We start from the raw sequence: 20078 nt of genomic DNA on the forward strand, positions 1-20078 counted from the left end.
CGTCAGGCGGGAGTTGGTCTTCAGCCGTTCCATAAGTCCTTCCTTTGGTTTGGAGTGCCATCTGCACTCGCCCCCTATCGTCCGGTGAAGCTGTAAAGGCCAGCTGCGGCCAAGTCAACAATTATTCATTACATTACATTACACTTCGAAGCAAACGTTACATTACATTATATTTCGAAGCAAATGCTCTCTACACATTGTTATCAAGACTGTTTCAGTAATTGAAATTAGAAAGAATTTCATAATTCAAATATTAGGTATTTAAAGAAAGAAAACTTAAATATTTACAAGTGGGTTATTATAAATTCGTCACGATAAGAATAATGTCAAATTGAATTAAATATTAATATATACGTCGTATCAAAATTATAAACAAAAACATTACACTTGTTAGTTTAATTCAATTTGACACGAAGTAGAGTGTGACAGATCTTGTCACAATGAGTCCTATTTATTAGTGTTAATTATAAATGTGACAAGCCATAATTTATAAGATGAATTATTTATCTCAGTGAGTTAATTTAATGTAATATTAAATTGTAATAATAATACAATACCTGCATAAGTGTAATTGTATAGATAAATTATTTATTTCAATTAACGTAAAATATCTATTCAAATGCAACTTAAAAAAGAATATACATTCTTCTATATTCTTTAAGTACAAAAGTACAAATAAAACACAGAAAAGTAATAATTATTTATTCAATATTTTATACATTGTTTAAATTAACAATGAAATTCACAAACATGAACATCAATTTCCTTATTTAACAGACCATATCTTGCCACTGTGTAAATTAAAATACTCAATACAAAAATTGGCGTAAATTGAAATAGTACTTTCGAGTACTAAAATATTTATTTTATTAAAAATATATCTACTAAAGTAGATTTTTAAGAAATTTTTTAGTTTCTTTTGAATGTAAAATGACATTTCATATCAACAAAAATATAAGAACTAATTTATAAAACTACATCTCTATTTTTTAAATATTTTATATGTTTATTTAAAAACATATATCTATATAATTCGACTGAATATATCTACAACACATTAACAAAAAAAAGTTCAAAGCAAATATTCAATCCAAGTAAACACTACAAATAATTCAACAAGCTAAGTTGTATTAAAAACAGTTTTTATGCAAATGATACTGTGACCTTCAATGCAGAAACGCGTCAAAAATCGACGACCCTCCACGAAGAGCACCGTCGAAATGCGGCAAGTGAAATATTGTAACTATATTTATATGTCACCAACTCGCTAAAACCTGTGCCGGTGGTCTATGAAAAGTGAAAACTCTAAGAAAGTTAACTACATACGACAACCGTCCCGGTTAACATTAACTTTACGAATGTCACGTAATTTATTATGCAATAAAAGTTTATTGTTAATAATGTAATAATATTACTGTCCGTCATTGTGCTGATTAAATCAAATAGTAAGCATTACTTTAACTTTACACGGTACTTTACTGTAAACCAATATGCGATGCTCAGATAATACCGGATATTACGTTTTATTGATAACTGGATGAACTGCCGCGGTTCATATGATTAAATAATGACTATATATATGCTGTTTACATTCAGCCGCTTCCCCTGCCACTCACGCTGCCGGAAATATTGCCGAATGATCGAGAAGGCTGAATGTAAAAACACGCTGCCACTCGCGCTGCCAGTCCTTTGACTCGCTCACGAAAAACCGACAATCGAGGGAGCGCCGGGCAGCGCGAGTGGCAGCGCCAATGGCATGGGAAGTGTTTCCACTCGTGTTTACACTCTCGCGCTGCTCACTTCCCTGCCCACACGGGCTGAGTGTAAATTGGACATAACAAAATACCATATTTCGTTGCAATTTCTCAAATCCTATTTTATACTTAGGAATAGTATTTTTATATACTGTTTTAAATTTAACGCAGTCATTATTTATATGTATAATTAGTAAATCACGGGATCTTACCACGTTTTATATTTATTGAGTTCCCGATATGTTGGCAGTGTTTTAACCGCCATGATCACGGGTAGACTGATCAGTCTTGATGTTTGTGATCGAGTGAGTGATTTTTACTAATTATATGTATAGATTTTTTTAATCATACAAGTTTGATATGTAAGACCAATTATAAAACAATGATAGATTTTCTTTCTGCATAAATGGTACTTAATTTTATACTAAAAGCTTGTAATCTTCGTGTTACTTGTAAAAATAACAAAGCTGTGTTTATCTGTGCCCATATGAAATTTATAGCGTGTTATTCTGATGTATAAGCTATATTACTGTAAAGTTTCATCACAATCCGTAAAGTAGTTTTTGCGTGAAAGAGTAACAAACATCTTTCCTTCCCAATTTACAAACTTGCGTTTTTATATTATTAGTAAAAATATATATAATATATTTAATATTATCTTCTACGATGTTTAAATTCAAATTCAAATTATCTTTATTCATATAGGTCTATTACAGACTCTTATGATATGTCAAATCTACCGTCAGTTCGGAATGATTTCGAGATGAGAAGAACTGACAAGAAACTCAGCTCGTATTCTTTTCAAATTAATATAAATAAATGTTTACAATAATACAGATTAATTTTTAAATTCAAACTTTGGAGAATAGAGTGACCAGCATAAGCTATTGCAAAAGCAAATAGTCTAATCAGTGTTCGCAACCTAAACAGACCAGTCCCCACAAGCAGCACCCGTTCACGTGTATGACGGATGAACCAGCCATCATTGCACTCAACCATATTAGAGGGAGCACATCGACCCGGCCCACCACGCCGCCACAAGTTTGAACTTTATAGCGAGCATGACTGTTTCAAGTTACTCCACTACGTCATTTATATTATTTACAGCATAAACTGTGTTTACTTTAAACATGATGATCAATCTTTATTAATATTACAAATGCGAAAGTAACTCTGTCTGTCTGTCTGTCTCGCTTTCACGTCCAAACTACATACAAGATTTAAATGAAATTTGGTACACAGATAGTCTGGACTCGTAGAAAGGACATAGGCTACTTTTGAATGGGAAGAAAGGGTTGTAAGAGGTTGAAAGTGGGGATGAAAGATTGTATGGAAGAATCGTTGTTTTTGAAGCTAAAAGCTTGAAACTTATTTTTGAGGCTGTTGATTAAATATGAACAAATATGACATTATAAGTTTGTAAATTTTTTTCCCTTAAGAGGGTACAATATCATATATGCTATAGTTTAAAAATATATTATATAAATTGGGCGATATATAATGATAAGTGTGATGCAGACGAAGTAGCGCGGGGCAGCTAGTATGTAATATGTACACAATTACATAATACATCTGTGTACTTTTGTAGAAAGTTGTGTTATTGCTCTCTTACCGAATTCATGTCATGTTTACTTATGCAGCTATTCGAGGCTTTAAAAATAAGTTATGTTTCTTGTCAGTTCTCAATTGAAATGTCTCTCAAATATCCTAATTGAAGAAATCATTACACTTACTTAATTACTTAATACTTTACAGTAATATAGCTTATACATCAGAGGAACATATAGGCTGTAAATTTTATGCGAGTCAAAACGTGGGCATAGGTAGTAATATATAAAAAATTGTTACGTTGTTTTTCCACGTTGGAATCCGGATGAACTTAGACTCGGTAGATCTAGAGAGTAGGTTGTTATCTATTTTTTATACCCCTAAAAGTTTAAAAAAGGATCTCTATATTATAGATTCCCAAAGTGGTCTATATCGACCACAGGGGTCTATGACAAACGACAGCGGTCATCTTGTTGTTTTTACTTTATGTTTTTAACACTAAAGTTTACTACAGTTAGAAATTTACAAAAAAAAATCAATACCAGGTAAAAATGGGGGGTCTACCCAAAACCGAAAAAACTGGCAAGGGGATACGATACAAAAAAGTTTGGGAACCTCTGCTCTATATCTTATACTCCTAAGAATTAAGACCATATACAAAAAAAAATTACATAATTTTTTTTGTGATTAGGCATTAAAAAATATATGCAACTCTAAATTTTCACGTTTCTACAATCAACCCGTATAAGAAATAGAGGTTGATTGTAGCGATCAACCCCTATTTCTTAATAGCAATATAAATCTATATTCCAAAACAACGTTTGCCGCGTCAACTAGTATTAATATAAACAAAGAGACCTAATTTCATTGAGTATCAAAAACCGATTTGAGATTAACTCTTTTAAACAAACAAATAAACTCTTCAGCTTTATAATATTTATATGAAAAGAAAAGAAAAAGAAAGAAAATTGTTTATTTGGTACACTGAAAATAATTATTAAAATTTAATTTACATTTTATATTAATAATTAGAGTACCAACTAGGTCTCCGCTCAGCATATGTCGTGACGGAGTGCCACGACGCTGATTTTCAGCGGATACCTTCATATACAATAAACATAATAAAATAATAATAATACACATACATACATAAATCCAGGCGGACAACACAAAGCAAACATTTACGACATACTACCATATATAAATAAACATCACACATAAACTACACACTGAAAACATAAAATAAATATAAATTCTGGTGACACTAGTATTACCCTGTATTACCCCGCTCTTGGAGTGCAGACACATCACGGCACAGTTCTCTGAGTGAGGAGGAGTATTTTTTTTAATTTATTTTTAAAAAATCTGCACATATAATATGTATGTGGATAGAGAACAAAAACAAGAAGGTCACTGTCATATTGTGAATCACTATCGTCATTATGAAATTAAGTTCGGTTCAAATGAAGGTTAAATTAAATTGAGGCTGTCTGGTAGATATTTCTCATGCAATACGACCGCCTTTTTTACTTTATTACTACTATTTACATTCTTTATTATTTACTTCTTGTATAAAGAGTAAATATATAAATAAACCAGCTGTTACCGCGACTTCCTACGTCGTTACTACTTATTACATTAGCTATCTACCAAAATCAACTTTATTTTTCTAAAATAAAAGAATTTTTGTTGAGAAACTCTTTTGATATTAATATATTTAAAGTTTATTTTTGTATTCTTTAATCAAGATTATAAAAACAACATTATATAATATGTTACTTCACTGTCCACCATCTTAACATTCAAAACATTTTTTCAGTTATAAATAGTTAAGTTAATTAATTTCTACAACAATTTTACTAAAATAAAAGTAGTCTAAGTTATTCCTTAGTACATCAGCTACCTGCCAATAAAAGTCCCGTCAAAATCAGTCCAGCCATTTCAGAAAGTAGCTAGAACAAACTGACAGACAGACAAAAATTGTAAAAAAAAATATTTTATTGTATGTACCGTATTTATATTCATATGCATGTAGTAAAAAAAGGTTATTCCAACATTACAAACAAACACTCCAACTTAATTTATATGTATAAATTATTTACTTCTTGTATAAAGAGTAATCCAATAAATGAATAAGTTTGTTTTGAGAAGTTAAATTTGAGGCGAAATTGTTGTATTTCTTATTTAATTGTTAATTTTTTATTATAAATATTTTATGGGAATGTGCAATAATTCATACATTCTGCAACAACTCATATTATGTTTTATTTATGACCTTCTACCCACATATACATATACATATAAAACCTTCCTCTTGAATCTCTCCATCTATTGCTGAAAACTTATTTCTGTTGTGCTTACACTTGTAACATACGACGATTTTTTTTTACATACCAAGTAGGTGGCAAACAAGCATACGGCCCATCTGATGGTAAACGGTTACCGTACCCTATGAACACCAGGGGTGTCACATGCGTTATGCCGACGCTTAAGAAACCTTAATTCTTGAAAAACCCCAAGCTGTAATCTCTCGAGAAAACCTCGGCAGGTAGTTCATTACACAAGCCAAGTGTACGCGGGAGGAAGCTCCTCTGAAACCGCACTGTCCGAGACCTTACTTAGACTTAGGTTCCAGCGTGTGGGCATGAATTCCCTGTCGATGGCGAGCGGTGCAATGGTAAAAGGTAGCCGTAAGCATCATGTCAAACAATTCCTCAGAACACAGTCCGTTGTATATTCGGTAGAACACACAAAGCGATGCGAAATCTCGCCTCAAGCGAAGTGGCTCGATACCGTTTGAGAGATTGGGATCATCAACAATTCTCATAGCACGTCTCTGACTTTAATTAGACCAAATAGAAATAGAAATAGAAATAATCTTTAATCAAATAAACTTAATATAAGCACTTTTGAATAGCCAATTTTTTTTATTCTACCGCTTATTCGGAATGCAGATTCATCACAAGAAGAACGAGCAAGAAACTTGTGTGTTGCTCTTTTAAATAAATATTTTTTAATTTGATTTACATTAACAAGGATTGTGCATGCGACAATCAACATAGAAACCGCTACGCACTTAATCTCTGTTCAATCAGATAACATTGTCAGCGCTATGAATTTTAAGTTAAATATTTTCTACAAAAACATTATTATCATTTATAAATTCTTCAATTACTAAATGCAAAATATTATAATATATATTTAAAGCTATAAATAAAATTACCTAAAATTAATTACATTAATACCTACAATAAAAAAAAAACACAGATAAAAAAAAACTTCAATTATATAATAAGCTTTTTTACAAAGAAAATATTTTATGACACATTTGATTTTTTTTCTGGCAAATTGAGTACAGACTCTGGGATTTTGTTGTAAAACCTTACGCAATTTCCATAAAACGAATTACTAACTTTCGTCAAACGGCACTTAGGTAAAACTACTGTTAATATTATAATGATAAATGTCAAATAACTGTGATGCAGACAAAGTTGCGCTGGTTAGTTAGTATATCATAAAAGCACTGTCAATAGATTCACTAGTTCCCAATATAATATAAAATTTAAAATATCATGTAGGTCTATTACAGTCTCTTATGTAATGTCAAATCTGCCATCACTTCGGAATGATTTCGAAACGAGAACTGAAAAGAAACTCAGCTCGTATTCTTTTCAAATAAATGTTGTACCGACATGTTTACAATAATACATATTAATTTTTAAATTCAAATTTGGTATTCAATTCCCTCCAAATAATGGAACACCTACTGCAAGCGACTAATAACAAATGTAACTCGATTTTAACAAAAAATATGTAGTGATAAATTCTATTATCAACCAAAGTTTGGATTCTTGGAATTGTAAAAATAGTGTGTTAGGTTATCTATGGATTTTGCATGCATCAAGCTCGTTTATAGTGACTCAGTATAGGTCGTAACTCGGACTACTGTGGACATGTTTATAAATAATAAATTTTCTGCATGAAATCCACTTATGTTGTTCCGAAACAGAAACAGTTTTACATTTAAATATAAAACAACTTAAACTTACAAAAAATTTTTTTTTTATATGTGTCATACAAAAAATCCCGGCAAAGGAATTGTGATATTCTAATTTTAAAATCGACAATTTAATACAACAATACGGTAAGACTTTTCCCGCCAATATTTTCTACTCCAACAAAATATATATTCTGTCCATGTAGGCAGACAGATAAGATAATATTACATGTGTAGGTATAATACGAGAGTAATTAAATCAAATCAAATAAAAAATATTTATTCATACATATTAACTGATTATGAACATCAAGTTTTTTGTATTAATATACTGAACTGGACGGTTCAGTGTACAAATTCAATTGAAAATTGGACTTAAATTGGAATTGAATGGACGAATATGAAAAAAAAATGTCTGTCTAACATTAAATGCAATGAAAAAGAAATGTGCCTATATCTAAGATTAAATGAAAATCCCGTATATGAACAACTTGCCATGCGCGTCTCTCATTTGCATTGCAATAGATTGACCGCAATGTTTTGAATCAGTTATCATTTATTTGACCTTGTTTATTGCAATGCGATTGTTTTTTACTTCCAGACAGTGATGTCAACGCACTTTGAATTTGTGAATCAATTTATGAAAATGATTGAAGATTTGTTGCATGTGTATTGAAACGCGTATTGCGTTTTGAACATATCTGATTTAGTTGCGGATTTTGGTTGCGGAATTCAATGTAAAAAACAGCTATTAAAATTAATAACCGGATAGCAAATGTGATAACTCTGAGCTGTTGTAAAATACAAGTAAGTTATTTATTTATATCTCTTTGTTTGTATTCATGTTGTTTCTAAACCTTAAAGAGCAGGCAAAGACTCATCTATCAATTGGCTAATGTTTTTTTTATTTTTGCCGAAACGAAAAGCGCGGGAAATTGCGTATTTATTTTTTTAGTCTTAAGTTTTTAAAGGGGACAGACTCAAAGTACATTTGACTATTTTTTTTTGTGCCGGAGATAATGCTAGTGAAGTTGGAACTCAAATTTTTTTAGTGTTGTGATTTTTTATTTTAATACTTACTTACCGATTGCAGTTAATAATAATAAATATTATTGTTTTGGCATTAATGGCCCATTTGATAGTGTAAAGATTGAATGAAACACGTAATCCGAACTACCTTCAAGTACTGTAATGTACAGTTAGTTTTTTTTCTAATAATAGTAGGTAATAAATCTAGTTGCGTATAATAATATATAGATACCTTCTTGGTATCTGTATATAAGTGTGTCATATGCTAAATTATATAACAGATCTACAACTGTAAACTAAAGCTGAAACCAAATAAATAATAATAATAGTGACGAGCGAAAACTGTGTAAAGTAGGCTTTACGTAAAAACGTCTGTACGATTTTTTTTTTATGGATGATAATGGAATGGTGCACCCGCCTGCGCTATCAGTTTACGCTGGCGGGCACCAGTGGAGGATGATAAGATGAGGTCAGGTCAGTTAGCTCATCATGACAAATTCACTAGGAATTTGTCATGCTTAACTTTTAACGCTCTTTAAATTACAATAATAATAATTACAATGTCCAAAACATTGTAATAATAATAATTAACAGCCTCGGTGGTCGAGCGGTGAATACAAATGTTTGTGCCGTGTGAGGAATCGAACCCGCGACCATCGGAAGTAAAGCAGTATATTAAACCACTAGACCAACGAGGTTGTCATAAATATATAGATACTAGCTGTCCCCGCAAACGTTGTTTTGCCTTAAAATAAAAAAAAATTAGGGGTGGACTACCCCTAACATTTAGGGGATGAAAAATAGATGTTGGCCGATTCTCAGACCTACTCAATACGCTCACAAAATTTCGTGAGAATCAGTCAAGCCGTTTCGGAGGAGTATGAGAACGAAAACTGTGACACGAGAATTTTATATATAAAATTAGTTTAAATTGTTATACATACAAAATATTTCGTATGAGCATATTTAATTTTAGACATTTGGGAAAACCAAGCGATAAATTATATGATACGGGATACTCTGTTTACAGAGCATTCGCATATCTTTTATCATCTCTTTACATAATATACAATTACTAGCATAAAATTTACAGCCTATATGTTCCTCTGATGTATAAGCTATATTACTGTAAAGTATTAAGTAATTAAGTAAGTGTAATGATTTCTTCAATTAGGACATTTGAGAGACATTTCAATTGAGAACTGACAAGAAACATAACTTATTTTTAAAGACTCGAATGAAGTAGCTGCATAAGTAAACATGACATGAATTCGGTAAGAGAGCAATAACACAACTTTCTACAAAAGTACACAGATGTATTATCTAATTGTGTACATATTACATACTAGCTGCCCCGCGCTACTTCGTCTGCATCACACTTATCATTATATATCGCCCAATTTATATAATATATTTTTAAATTACAGCCTATATGATATTTTACCTCCTTAAGGGTAAAATTTTTACAAATTTGATTGTCATATTTATTCATATTTAAGCAACAGCTTCAAAAATAAGATTCAAACTTTTAGCTTCAAAAAATGACGATTCTTCCATACAATCTTTCATCCCCACTTTCAACCCCTTTAAACCCTTTTTTCGCATTCAAAAGTAGACAGTTACTTTCGGATTTATAATATTAGTAGGGAGTAAGGAGTAAGGAGTAAGGAGTAAGGAGTAAGGAGTAAGGTATAAGGAATAAGGAGTAAGGAGTAAGGAGTAAGGATTATTTATTTATTTTAACATTTATTTATATGTTGGCGGCGTAATATTTATATATTGGTGGCGTGGTTAGCCGGGTCATTGGGCTCCCTAAAATATGGTCGAGCGCAGTGAGGGCTGGCTCATCCGTCATACTCGTGAACGAGTGCTGCTTGTAGGGACTGGTCTGCTCTTATCACTACGACTGATTTAATCTTATTGTATATTTATATTTAACCCAAAAAATTAGTGCTGGTTGGTAGTTTGTATTCACACGTTTCGACTTGGAAATGTAAACTTACAAGGATTATTTAAAAGAGCAACACACAAGTTTCTTGCTCGTTCTTCTTGTGATGAGACAGCTTTCCGAACGAGCGGTAGATAAAAAAAAATTGTTATGACTATTCAAAAGTGCTTAAATTAAGTTTATTTGAAGAAATTATTTTCTATTCTATTCTATTTATATTAATATTTATTACTCAATATTCAATATTTATTGCATTCCATAATATTAAAATGGAAGCTGTTCATAATTGGTTTTAGATCATTATGGACCCTGTTAGGGCACGTAAACATAACATTATTATTATTATAACTAACTATAATATACAATTTAATATTATTCATACATTTATCTATTATAATATGACATTAATTAAATATTACATAAAAACTAAAATATATCATTTGAATATTCACTTACATTATAATATTTTTTTTTAAATAGTAAATCCTTTAAGTATTTTATAAATAGGCTTCTTATTCAAAGTTCTTATAGAAGTTGGGAGTTAATAATAATAATAATAAATATTTTAACCAACTAGATTATTATAGACTATTAAATTTATTACATAACACAGTAAGTCCTCGGAGAGAGCCTGGAGATCTGTAGCCTGGAGATCTTCAACTTAGTTCAGACTCCACACACTCACAAGTATTTATTACATAAATAAATTAATTTACAGCCTACATGTTCCTCTGATGTATAAGTTATATTACTGTAAAGTATTAAGTAATTAAGTAAGTGTAATGATTTCTTCAATTAGGATATTTGAGAGAAATTTCGATTGAGAACTGGCAAGAACTTATTTTTAATTCATCGGAGAGAGCCTGGAGATCTGTAGGTTTCGACTTAGTTCAGACTCCAGACACTCACAAGTATTCTCACTCTGACTTGCAGTTGTATCGGCGAAGACACGACAGCTCGGGAGAGAGAAGACTTACAAGAAGACAATATCGAAAATATAACAGAATTGGAAAAAAAATCAATGGTCAAGAAGATTTTTATATATACAGATCAAAATCATTAAAAAATTATAATTTATGAAATCAATACTGATGATGTTTTGTGTATGGCTCAAAAATTATTTTCGCCACTCGAAACATAAATATATATAACAAATTTATTAAAGCAAAGATAATTGGGGCTAGTAAACTGAATGTTAAATTTATTAAACTAAAAGAAAAATAAAAAATCTGCGATAACGGTATAAGTAACAACACTTCAAGAGAATGTCTAAAAGAATGTCATCCGCAAAAGACAGAGGAATTTATGATGATTACAATAATCGTTCCACCAGCTGTAGTACAGAGAAACCAGCTGATGGTAACCGAGATACTCCAGAAGTCAATGCATCAATGAATTATACAAACGTTGAAGCTGCTTGGTTTAATGAAAATATTATAAATGTTCTTGCAAATATTAATACGGATTACTCTAATACTTGCAAAAGACTTGAAGATGTGCGAAACTCATTTACAAAGTCAGTTGAAATATTCAATAAATTGAATAACGTTGTTAACAAGCTAAGTACTTCGACTACAAAGACCACTTCACATAATGAAGGAAAAAATACTGAGATACAAATCGAAGAGTTAGGAGACAACAAAGGTGATAAGACTAATGAAAATAATGATCATGATGATGAAGAAGATGATATATCAAGTAGCAGCGAGGATAGTGATGATAACGAAGATTCTGATTACATAGTTGACAACGATAGTACCGAAGAAGAAGAAGAAGATTCTAATAATGAGAATGACAAATATAAAACTCCAAAAAGGGCCCGCAAACATGACTCTTCGTTCATACTACCACCAGAATACGACGCGAATGATGCAAGATGGACTCTCAGGCATCGTAATAATCACTCAGAGCCAGGTCTAACTGAGCTGGTACCTAACAGCGGTGTATTTGTTAACGCAATCAAATTGGCGTATTGTAAATTGGCAGCGAAAGATTGCAACTCATTAGCTCGAATGTTGCTATTGGAGACATATTCTGATAACGCTTTACGTGTTTGCTCTTTATTAGGGGCAAAATGTTATACAGATTTAGAGAAACGTTCTAAAAGTGCTAGGCCAGTTTTAGATCAAAATGCAAAGATTATTTTGTTGTCGTTCATCAAAGAACACAGTCGTTTAAAAGGCTGGTCTCAATTTGATCATCACAATGTCATAAGTGCCATGACTAACAAAATCCAGGAGATGAGAATTAAGTATTTAAAAGAGAAATAACTCAAAGGTGACTGACTGACTGACATAGTGATCTATCAACGCACAGCCCAAACCACTGGACGGATCGGGCTGAAATTTGGCATGCAGGTAGATGTTATGACGTAGGCATCCGCTAAGAAAGGATTTTGATTAATTCTACCCCCAAGGGGATAAAATCGGGGATGAAAGGTTGTATGAAACTTCTTAGATTTTCGACTAACTGATTTGAAATTAAGGATTGGAGCTACTATGACGAAGACGTTCGCTCGTTAAATCGGATTTTGATAAATTCAACCCCCATGGGGATAAAATAAGGGATGATGCAGGATGTAAATGTGTTAGTTTGAACCTATCAGTACATAATGGAACGAATAAATTAAGACGAACAAAATAATTTTTAGTTCTTTAGGCTACTTTTATTTTAGAAAAATAAAGTTAAATTACACGCGGACGAAGTAGCGGGAACAGCTAGTTATTAATATAATAAATAATGAGTATATGATGCATTTATAACTAACTAGCTGTGCCCATGACTTTGTCCGTGTGGATTAGACGAATTTCCATACAAACATTCATCTTGTTTTATTTTTTCAAGGGTAAAATTTTTAGAAACTTTGCATGTCATATTTATTGAATCAAGAGCCTAAAAAATAGGTTTCAAGCTTCAATCTTTAAAAATTGACGATACTTCCATACAACGGCGTATCCAGGGTCCATAAAATAATGTTGGGGGTCATGGGGGTCATGACCCCCCTGAGCCCAGGACTTAGGTGGGACTAATCGAACATAATTATTTTATTTATATATTTTGTCACCATACAGATATTATGTAACTACATAGTTACATACCTTCAATATTTAATTAATTATATTTAAATAGTGCTTCTCTGGATGTCTTCAAGAGAAGATGGCAATATGTACAAGTTATTAAGTGTTAAGTTTTTCAAGTGTACACACAATAAAGAATAAATATTTTCAAGTACTTACGTACATTAATAAAATACCTACTTTTTACTTGTATCTATTGTTATCAAAAATGATAAGTTTTTGACTTGACCATGACTATGTGACCCCCTCCTGGCGCCAAATCTGGATCCTCCATTGCTTTCATACAACCTTTCATCTCCCCTTTACAACCCCTTTTGCGCAATAAAATAGCCTATGTCCTTTCTCAGGGTCTAGACTATATGTATACCAAATTTCATTTAAATCGGTTCAGTAGTTTTGATGTGAAAGTGCGACAGACAGAATAAGTTTAGGTTTCAATTGTAAATTTATATTTATTTTGTATTGACTTTAAACTTATAAGGATTGTTAATCTAACATACTGTAGGGACTGGTCTGCTCTAATCACTACGAGTGGTTTAATCTTATTGTGTATTTAATATTCGACCAGAATAAATTAGTGCTAGTTGGTAGTTTCTATTCACAGATGTCGACTCAAAAATGTAAAATTACAACGGTTATTTCAAAGAGCAACATGCAAGTTTCTTGCTCGTTCTTCTTGTGATGAGACAGCTTTCCGAATGAGCGGTAGAATGAAACTATAACTATTTAAAAGTGCTTAAATTTAGTTTATTTGAATAAAGGTTTTTCTATTCTATTCTATTTTTTTATTCTTCCACTCATTCGGAACGCAGACTCATCACAAAAAAAATGAACAAGAAACTCGCGTGTTGCTTTTTAAAATGAATGTTGTTTTAAAACTATAATTATACAAAAGTGCTTAAATTATGTTTATTTTAATAAAGGTTTTTCTATTCTATTCTATTTTTTTATTCTTCCACTCATTCGGAACGCACATACATTATAAGAATAATGAGCAAGCAACTTGCGTGTTGCTCTTTAAAATGAATGTTGTTTTAAAACTATAATTATACAAAAGTGCTTAAATTATGTTTATTTTAATAAAGGTTTTTCTATTCTATTCTATTTTTTTATTCTACAACTCATTCGGAACGCAGACTCATCACAAGAGGAATGAGCATAAAACTTGCGTGTTGCTTTTTAAAATGAATGTTGTTTTAAAACTATAATTATACAAAAGTGCTTAAATTTAGTTTATTTGAATAAAGGTTTTTCTATTCTATTCTATTTTTTTATTCTTCCACTCATTCGGAACGCAGACTCATCACAAAAAAAATGAACAAGAAACTCGCGTGTTGCTTTTTAAAATAAATTTTGTTTTAAAACTATGACTATACAAAAGTGCTTAAATTAAGTTTATTTTAATAAAGGATTTTTTATTCTATTCTATTTTTTTATTCTACCACTCATTCGGAGACTCATCACAAAAAGTATGAGAAAGAAACTTGCGTGTTGCTTTTTAAAATAAATTTTGTTTTAAAACTATGACTATACAAAAGTGCTTAAATTAAGTTTATTTTAATAAAGGATTTTTTATTCTATTCTATTCTATATACATCCTTCGGTATATACTGGTAGTATACTGGTACTACGCGTGCAGCATTCCATATACATCTATTAAAATATATACACTGCAATAACATAGTACTCATTACTGATAAGTTATCATAATTACCTATCCTAGGATAACATATTTGTTGGATGAAATAAATCAAGTTAATTTAAAACATTATTTTTATTATTTCAAGATTACAAGTTAAAACAAGTGACACTTTATATATGTGTATATATACCTATACATATATATGTATATAGTCTCATCTGTTTTAACTAGCTAACTAAGCTGCTAGCTGATCCAGCAAACGTTGTTTTATAATAATAATAATAATAGCTCAGGACAATTCACACAGCGCTATCTAGTCCCAAGCTAAGCAGAGCTTGTGTTATGGGTACTAGACAACTGATATAAATACATGGATACATTTTTGTTTTGTAAATAAATACATATTATACATAGAAAACACCCAGACCGATACAAACAATCATACTCATGAATACAAATATTTGTACCGTGCGAGGAATCGAACCCGCGACCATCGGATAGCAAAGCGGTATGCTAAACCACTAGACCACCGAGGCTGTCATGTTTTGCCATATAAATAAAAGTATTGCTATAAAAAATAAGGGTGGTGGTAGAAGGGTGAAATTAGCGTGAATTAGTATGGTATTTTTTAATGACAAGTCATAAAATATAAAAACTTAGGGTATAGGGATACGAGTAACAAGCTATTTGCAGATCTATACATATAAAGTTATTTCAAAATCGGTTAAGCCGTTTCGGAGAAGTATGGCAACTAACACTGTGACATGAGAATTTTATATATTAGATTATAATAGACAAAATCGAATTTTATTAGTGTTGTCAAAGAGGGATCTGAATGACTGCTGCAGCTTACTAATAGGCCGACAACACACTTGTAACAAAATATTTATGGACGGTGGAAATCACTTATCTTACATCAAAAGAGGCACAAGTTCACTATAAAAACACTGTATATAATATCATACAAACAACTCAATTTAATTTCTAAATACATAGATAATATACATAGTGTAGTGTATGTGGAAACACTAGAGTTTTATTATCTGTCGTCTCGCGCCGAGCGTACACGGGCCGCCATGCGCAAGAGGGGAGATATTTCTGCGCAAGCGCCGCGGAGTAAAGACGTGGAGCTGTGGCTAACGAGCCGATATTATGTCGATAAAAACTTACGTCCCAGGAGATACGAGAAGACATAAAGAACAAATAAGTATATATAAAACTATACATAGAAAACACCCAGACCAATACAAACTATCAATCAAACCGTGGGAAGATTCGAACCTGTGTCCATCGAAAGTCACGCGATGTGTTAAACAGCTAGACCACTAAGGTATATAACCTTCATTAAAAAATTACCTTTTCGAAATGCTAATCTGATTGTTTAATTGTTTTAGGTAATCACTAGGAGAGGTTTCACTCCAAACTCCTCGTCCAGTCTCATTGTCAAACCACAGATGTCTGAGATGATTCACAAAAACCCTCTCGAGCCTATCAAACGACCAGGCTTAATACCTTTAAAAGATTTTGTTAGAAAACAGTTAAAAACTAAGATTCAGTCAGGTGGTCCTGTTCGTGATCAATATACTAAAACACTTCAATGTTCTAATAGTGGAAAATCTATAATATTATACGAAAAGAAATTAATACAAAGTCCTGCAACAGATAAACCTACCATATTTATGAATAAGGAAGAGACTTCCGTACAAAGGAATGAATCAGATAGTGAAGCAAAAAAATCTCGTGATAAATTTAATCTCCAGAATAATAAACCATCAAATTCCTACGACCACTCAAATAGTAAAGAACTTATTCACGGTCAAACTTATAACCAAAATCGCAGTATGCCAGACATAAATATAAATGAACCAATCGAAACTACTAGCACTGATCAAGACCTACCTGAATTCATCTTAAAAAGAGATTCATCTGTTGTACATATTCGTCCTATAACATCCAGCCAGCCATGTCAATCCAAACCTGTACAGGAAAACAAAGTTTCACTAACTTATATTGATAAACCAATTCCAAAGTCTGATATGCAAAAAGTACACGTTAAAAGACCTGATAAGTTTAATGTATTTAACCAAAACGTTATTCGGAATGATACTGAAGCTACTGCATCTTATAATCAACTGCCATATTCAACAATAAATGGTCAAAATTCTTTTGCAATTATGCAAACACAAACTAAACAGTCTTCTAGTAATAATAATGATATTGGAGAAGAATATTCTCAAGAATTTACAAATAATGCAACACATGCTAACGATGGAATTAATGTATCGTCTCAACTGTATGAACATTTATGCAAAAAAACACCAACATCAAATTATAAAAAACCATTTGGTAAAAAACATAATGTTGAAAATACTGCAAATAATATAACAACAGCTTTGGATAGCTCATCGGAGACAATAAGGCAGCATGAACCCTTACAACCAAATAGGACTATTCCAGCCTATTCTCAAAAAGATCCGCGACTGTCTAGAGTTAATATTGGAAAGTCCATCGAACAAACTAACTTAGAAAAACAGAGGACTAACCATAATATGACAATTAATGCATCTTCTGCTAGACACCTAGCATACTTGGCTCAGCAGTCTCCGCAGTTTTTACAGAAATCACCCCCAGTGCAATATTTTCCAGGCTCTCAAGCTTTCTTTGGGCATAATGTGTATTCTCATGACATACATAAAAGACCCAATACTGCACAAAGTATCGATGGAAATAATGAACACATTTCAAGATCATATAACAGTCAATATAGACATGTTGATCAATATTACTCACAAGAACAACAAAGACACGACCAACAGAGAAAAGCTACTGAGTGTACTTATACCGACCATAGTTCGCATTCTCGAAGTATTCTGGTTAATCCATCCAATCAGTCGATTCATACAAATGTAATGCAAAATTATTCAAACGCATATAACGAATGCAATGAAATAGTCGAGCATCCGTATAAACAGACTCCTTCCGATTATCAAGATGAAAGCCAGGATTTACTCAGATCCAGAATATATGTTGATATATCTATCAATAAAAGTAATAATGACGGTAAAACTAATCATATAACAGTCGACCCTCAAAATGTGACTGAAGGAACATCTATAGATATGGCCGATATACCGACTTCATCACGAGGCTCTCTTAAAAAAAATTATACCAATGTAATTGGAGAACTTACAGATGTAAGACCAACTGGAAAGGTTTTACAACAGAATTACAAATATCAAACAGCTGCTACTCAAAATATCCAAGCAGAACGAAGTCCTCCTATGCCATCTTTGATAGCACAACCACCATATATATATGACCGTTCATACGAAAGACAATTTACAGCAGATTATGAAAATCATGTGTACCAAAATCCACAAACACAAAGAAAGGTTGTCGATCAGTGTACCGAAATGAATCCGAACATTTCCAATGTAAAACGCGTGCGGTTTGCAGATAACTCTCCTCGAAAACGTTCTACCCCTATGAGCTCCGTAACAATAGCAGTAGATCAATCATGTCAAACAGACGAATGCTTGATAGAAGAATCATCAGATCAAGAATTTGCTGTATATCATGATGTTGTTAGAGAATATAACAATATACCACGTCACAAAGTTAAATCAGACCGGAAACATGTTACAAATCAAACAAATGCATCACCTATTGAAATAAATACGGACATTGCTCATGCTAAAACAAATACTCTTAAACATGTTACAGAGGATGTACAAAAGCCTGAAGAAAATATTACATCAGTCAAAGAGATTGAGAATCGCAAAGCCATGCTAGAGCAGCAAATGTTAGATTCTTTTGCTACTCTCTTCAAATCAATGGGCTCTACTATTTCTAATACGTGTGACATATTCAATGATATACATACTTCAATGCCCAAATCTCGCGAGATGTACCAGAAACTGTTAGATTATTTCAATAAATTTAATATAATAGAAAACAGTGTAAATGACATAACTGAAACTAATACAACACCAGATCAAAATATCACTATTGAAAGCCAAAATAAAGTGGATAAAATTAAAAAATCTAATAATAACGTCGGAAATAAAGTTACCAAAATTAACGAGCCTAAGAAAAAATACGCAAGGCAGAGACACTCTTTCATTTTGCCACCAGAATATGATCCGAAAGACACAAAATGGACGTTAAAGTACAGGAAACGTGTAACAGGGGTAGTTGAGCTGGTACCCAATAGTGGTATTTACGTGAACGCTTTAGGGCTAGCCAATTGCAAGCAGAAGTCGGAAGATTGTAAAACACTAGCGCGTATGTTGTTGAGTGAAGTGTATAGCAGGAACGCGTTGAGTGTGTGTTCAATTACTGGTAAAAAGCCGAATGCTTATGAAAATCGAAATGATAATGTGCGACCTGGATTGAACGAGTATGCGAAAATGGCACTCCTGACGTATGTAGAAGATTATGGACGCAGAAAGAACTGGCCTCTGTTCGATGAACACACAATTTTAAGCACAATACGCAGTAGGATTCAAAAGATACGAATGTTATATGGTCGACGTCACAGTCCTAAAAATTAGAAATTTATCGCCTGCATACGACTATATTATAATTAGCTTTTACCCTCGGCTTCGGTCGCATTCAAATTCAAAAATCATTTATTCATGTAGGATATTTTAGCCGCTTATGAACGTCAAATTTTTATATTCTAATTTTAATTTTTTCCCTACCGTCCAGTTCGGTATATAGATCCAATTGAGAAGAACTGACAAGAAACTCAATTGAATTACTTTTTTTTTTAATACCAGTTTATTTACAATGTATTTGTATATAGGTGTCTATGTCTAACATTAAATGAAAATCCATTGCATGAGCAACCATTGCCATGCACACTCGTCATTCAAGTAATCGTTTAGTGAGATATAGGCTTTGGTCAGATGTTTTGAATTTATTTAAGGGTAATTCCAACATATCCTTTGGTATCTTATTGTAAAATTCTATTCCCATAAAAGATCTATTAACTTTTTCTAAACGATACTCGGGGACAGCAAGTTTGTATTGAAATCTAGTATTAATATTATGAATATTGCTGTTTTTTGGAAGTAAGTCA

The 20078-nt window shown here is 32.0% G+C and overlaps 2 protein-coding genes across 3 annotated transcripts; both read left to right on the forward strand.

Moving 5' to 3' along the window:
• The first annotated feature begins 7244 nt into the window (after positions 1-7244).
• LOC131855487 (uncharacterized) lies at positions 7245-19762 on the forward strand. 2 transcript variants are annotated; one of them, XM_059206766.1, is made up of 2 exons: positions 7245-7446; positions 16390-19762. In XM_059206766.1, the coding sequence occupies exon 2, from the start codon at positions 16450-16452 to the stop codon at positions 19546-19548; it is 3099 nt and encodes a 1032-aa protein (XP_059062749.1). In that variant the 5' UTR covers positions 7245-7446; positions 16390-16449; the 3' UTR covers positions 19549-19762. The 2 variants fall into 2 exon arrangements, with proteins under 2 accessions (XP_059062749.1, XP_059062748.1); XM_059206765.1 differs by lacking the exon at positions 7245-7446 and adding an exon at positions 7908-8106.
• LOC131855496 (protein PFC0760c-like) lies at positions 11542-12546 on the forward strand. The gene has a single exon (XM_059206775.1). The coding sequence runs from the start codon at positions 11542-11544 to the stop codon at positions 12544-12546; it is 1005 nt and encodes a 334-aa protein (XP_059062758.1).
• Positions 19763-20078: the final 316 nt, after the last annotated feature.

This window comes from Achroia grisella, unplaced genomic scaffold (assembly GCF_030625045.1).
Source record: "Achroia grisella isolate CSIRO2021 unplaced genomic scaffold, CSIRO_AGI_Agris_v1 utg1433, whole genome shotgun sequence".
NCBI classification, from domain to species: domain Eukaryota; kingdom Metazoa; phylum Arthropoda; class Insecta; order Lepidoptera; family Pyralidae; genus Achroia; species Achroia grisella.

Coding starts and splice junctions, on each gene's coding strand:
- LOC131855487 (XM_059206766.1), top strand. CDS start 16,450: ATGTCTGAGATGATTCACAAAAACCCTCTCGAGCCTATCAAACGACCA.
- LOC131855496 (XM_059206775.1), top strand. CDS start 11,542: ATGTCTAAAAGAATGTCATCCGCAAAAGACAGAGGAATTTATGATGAT.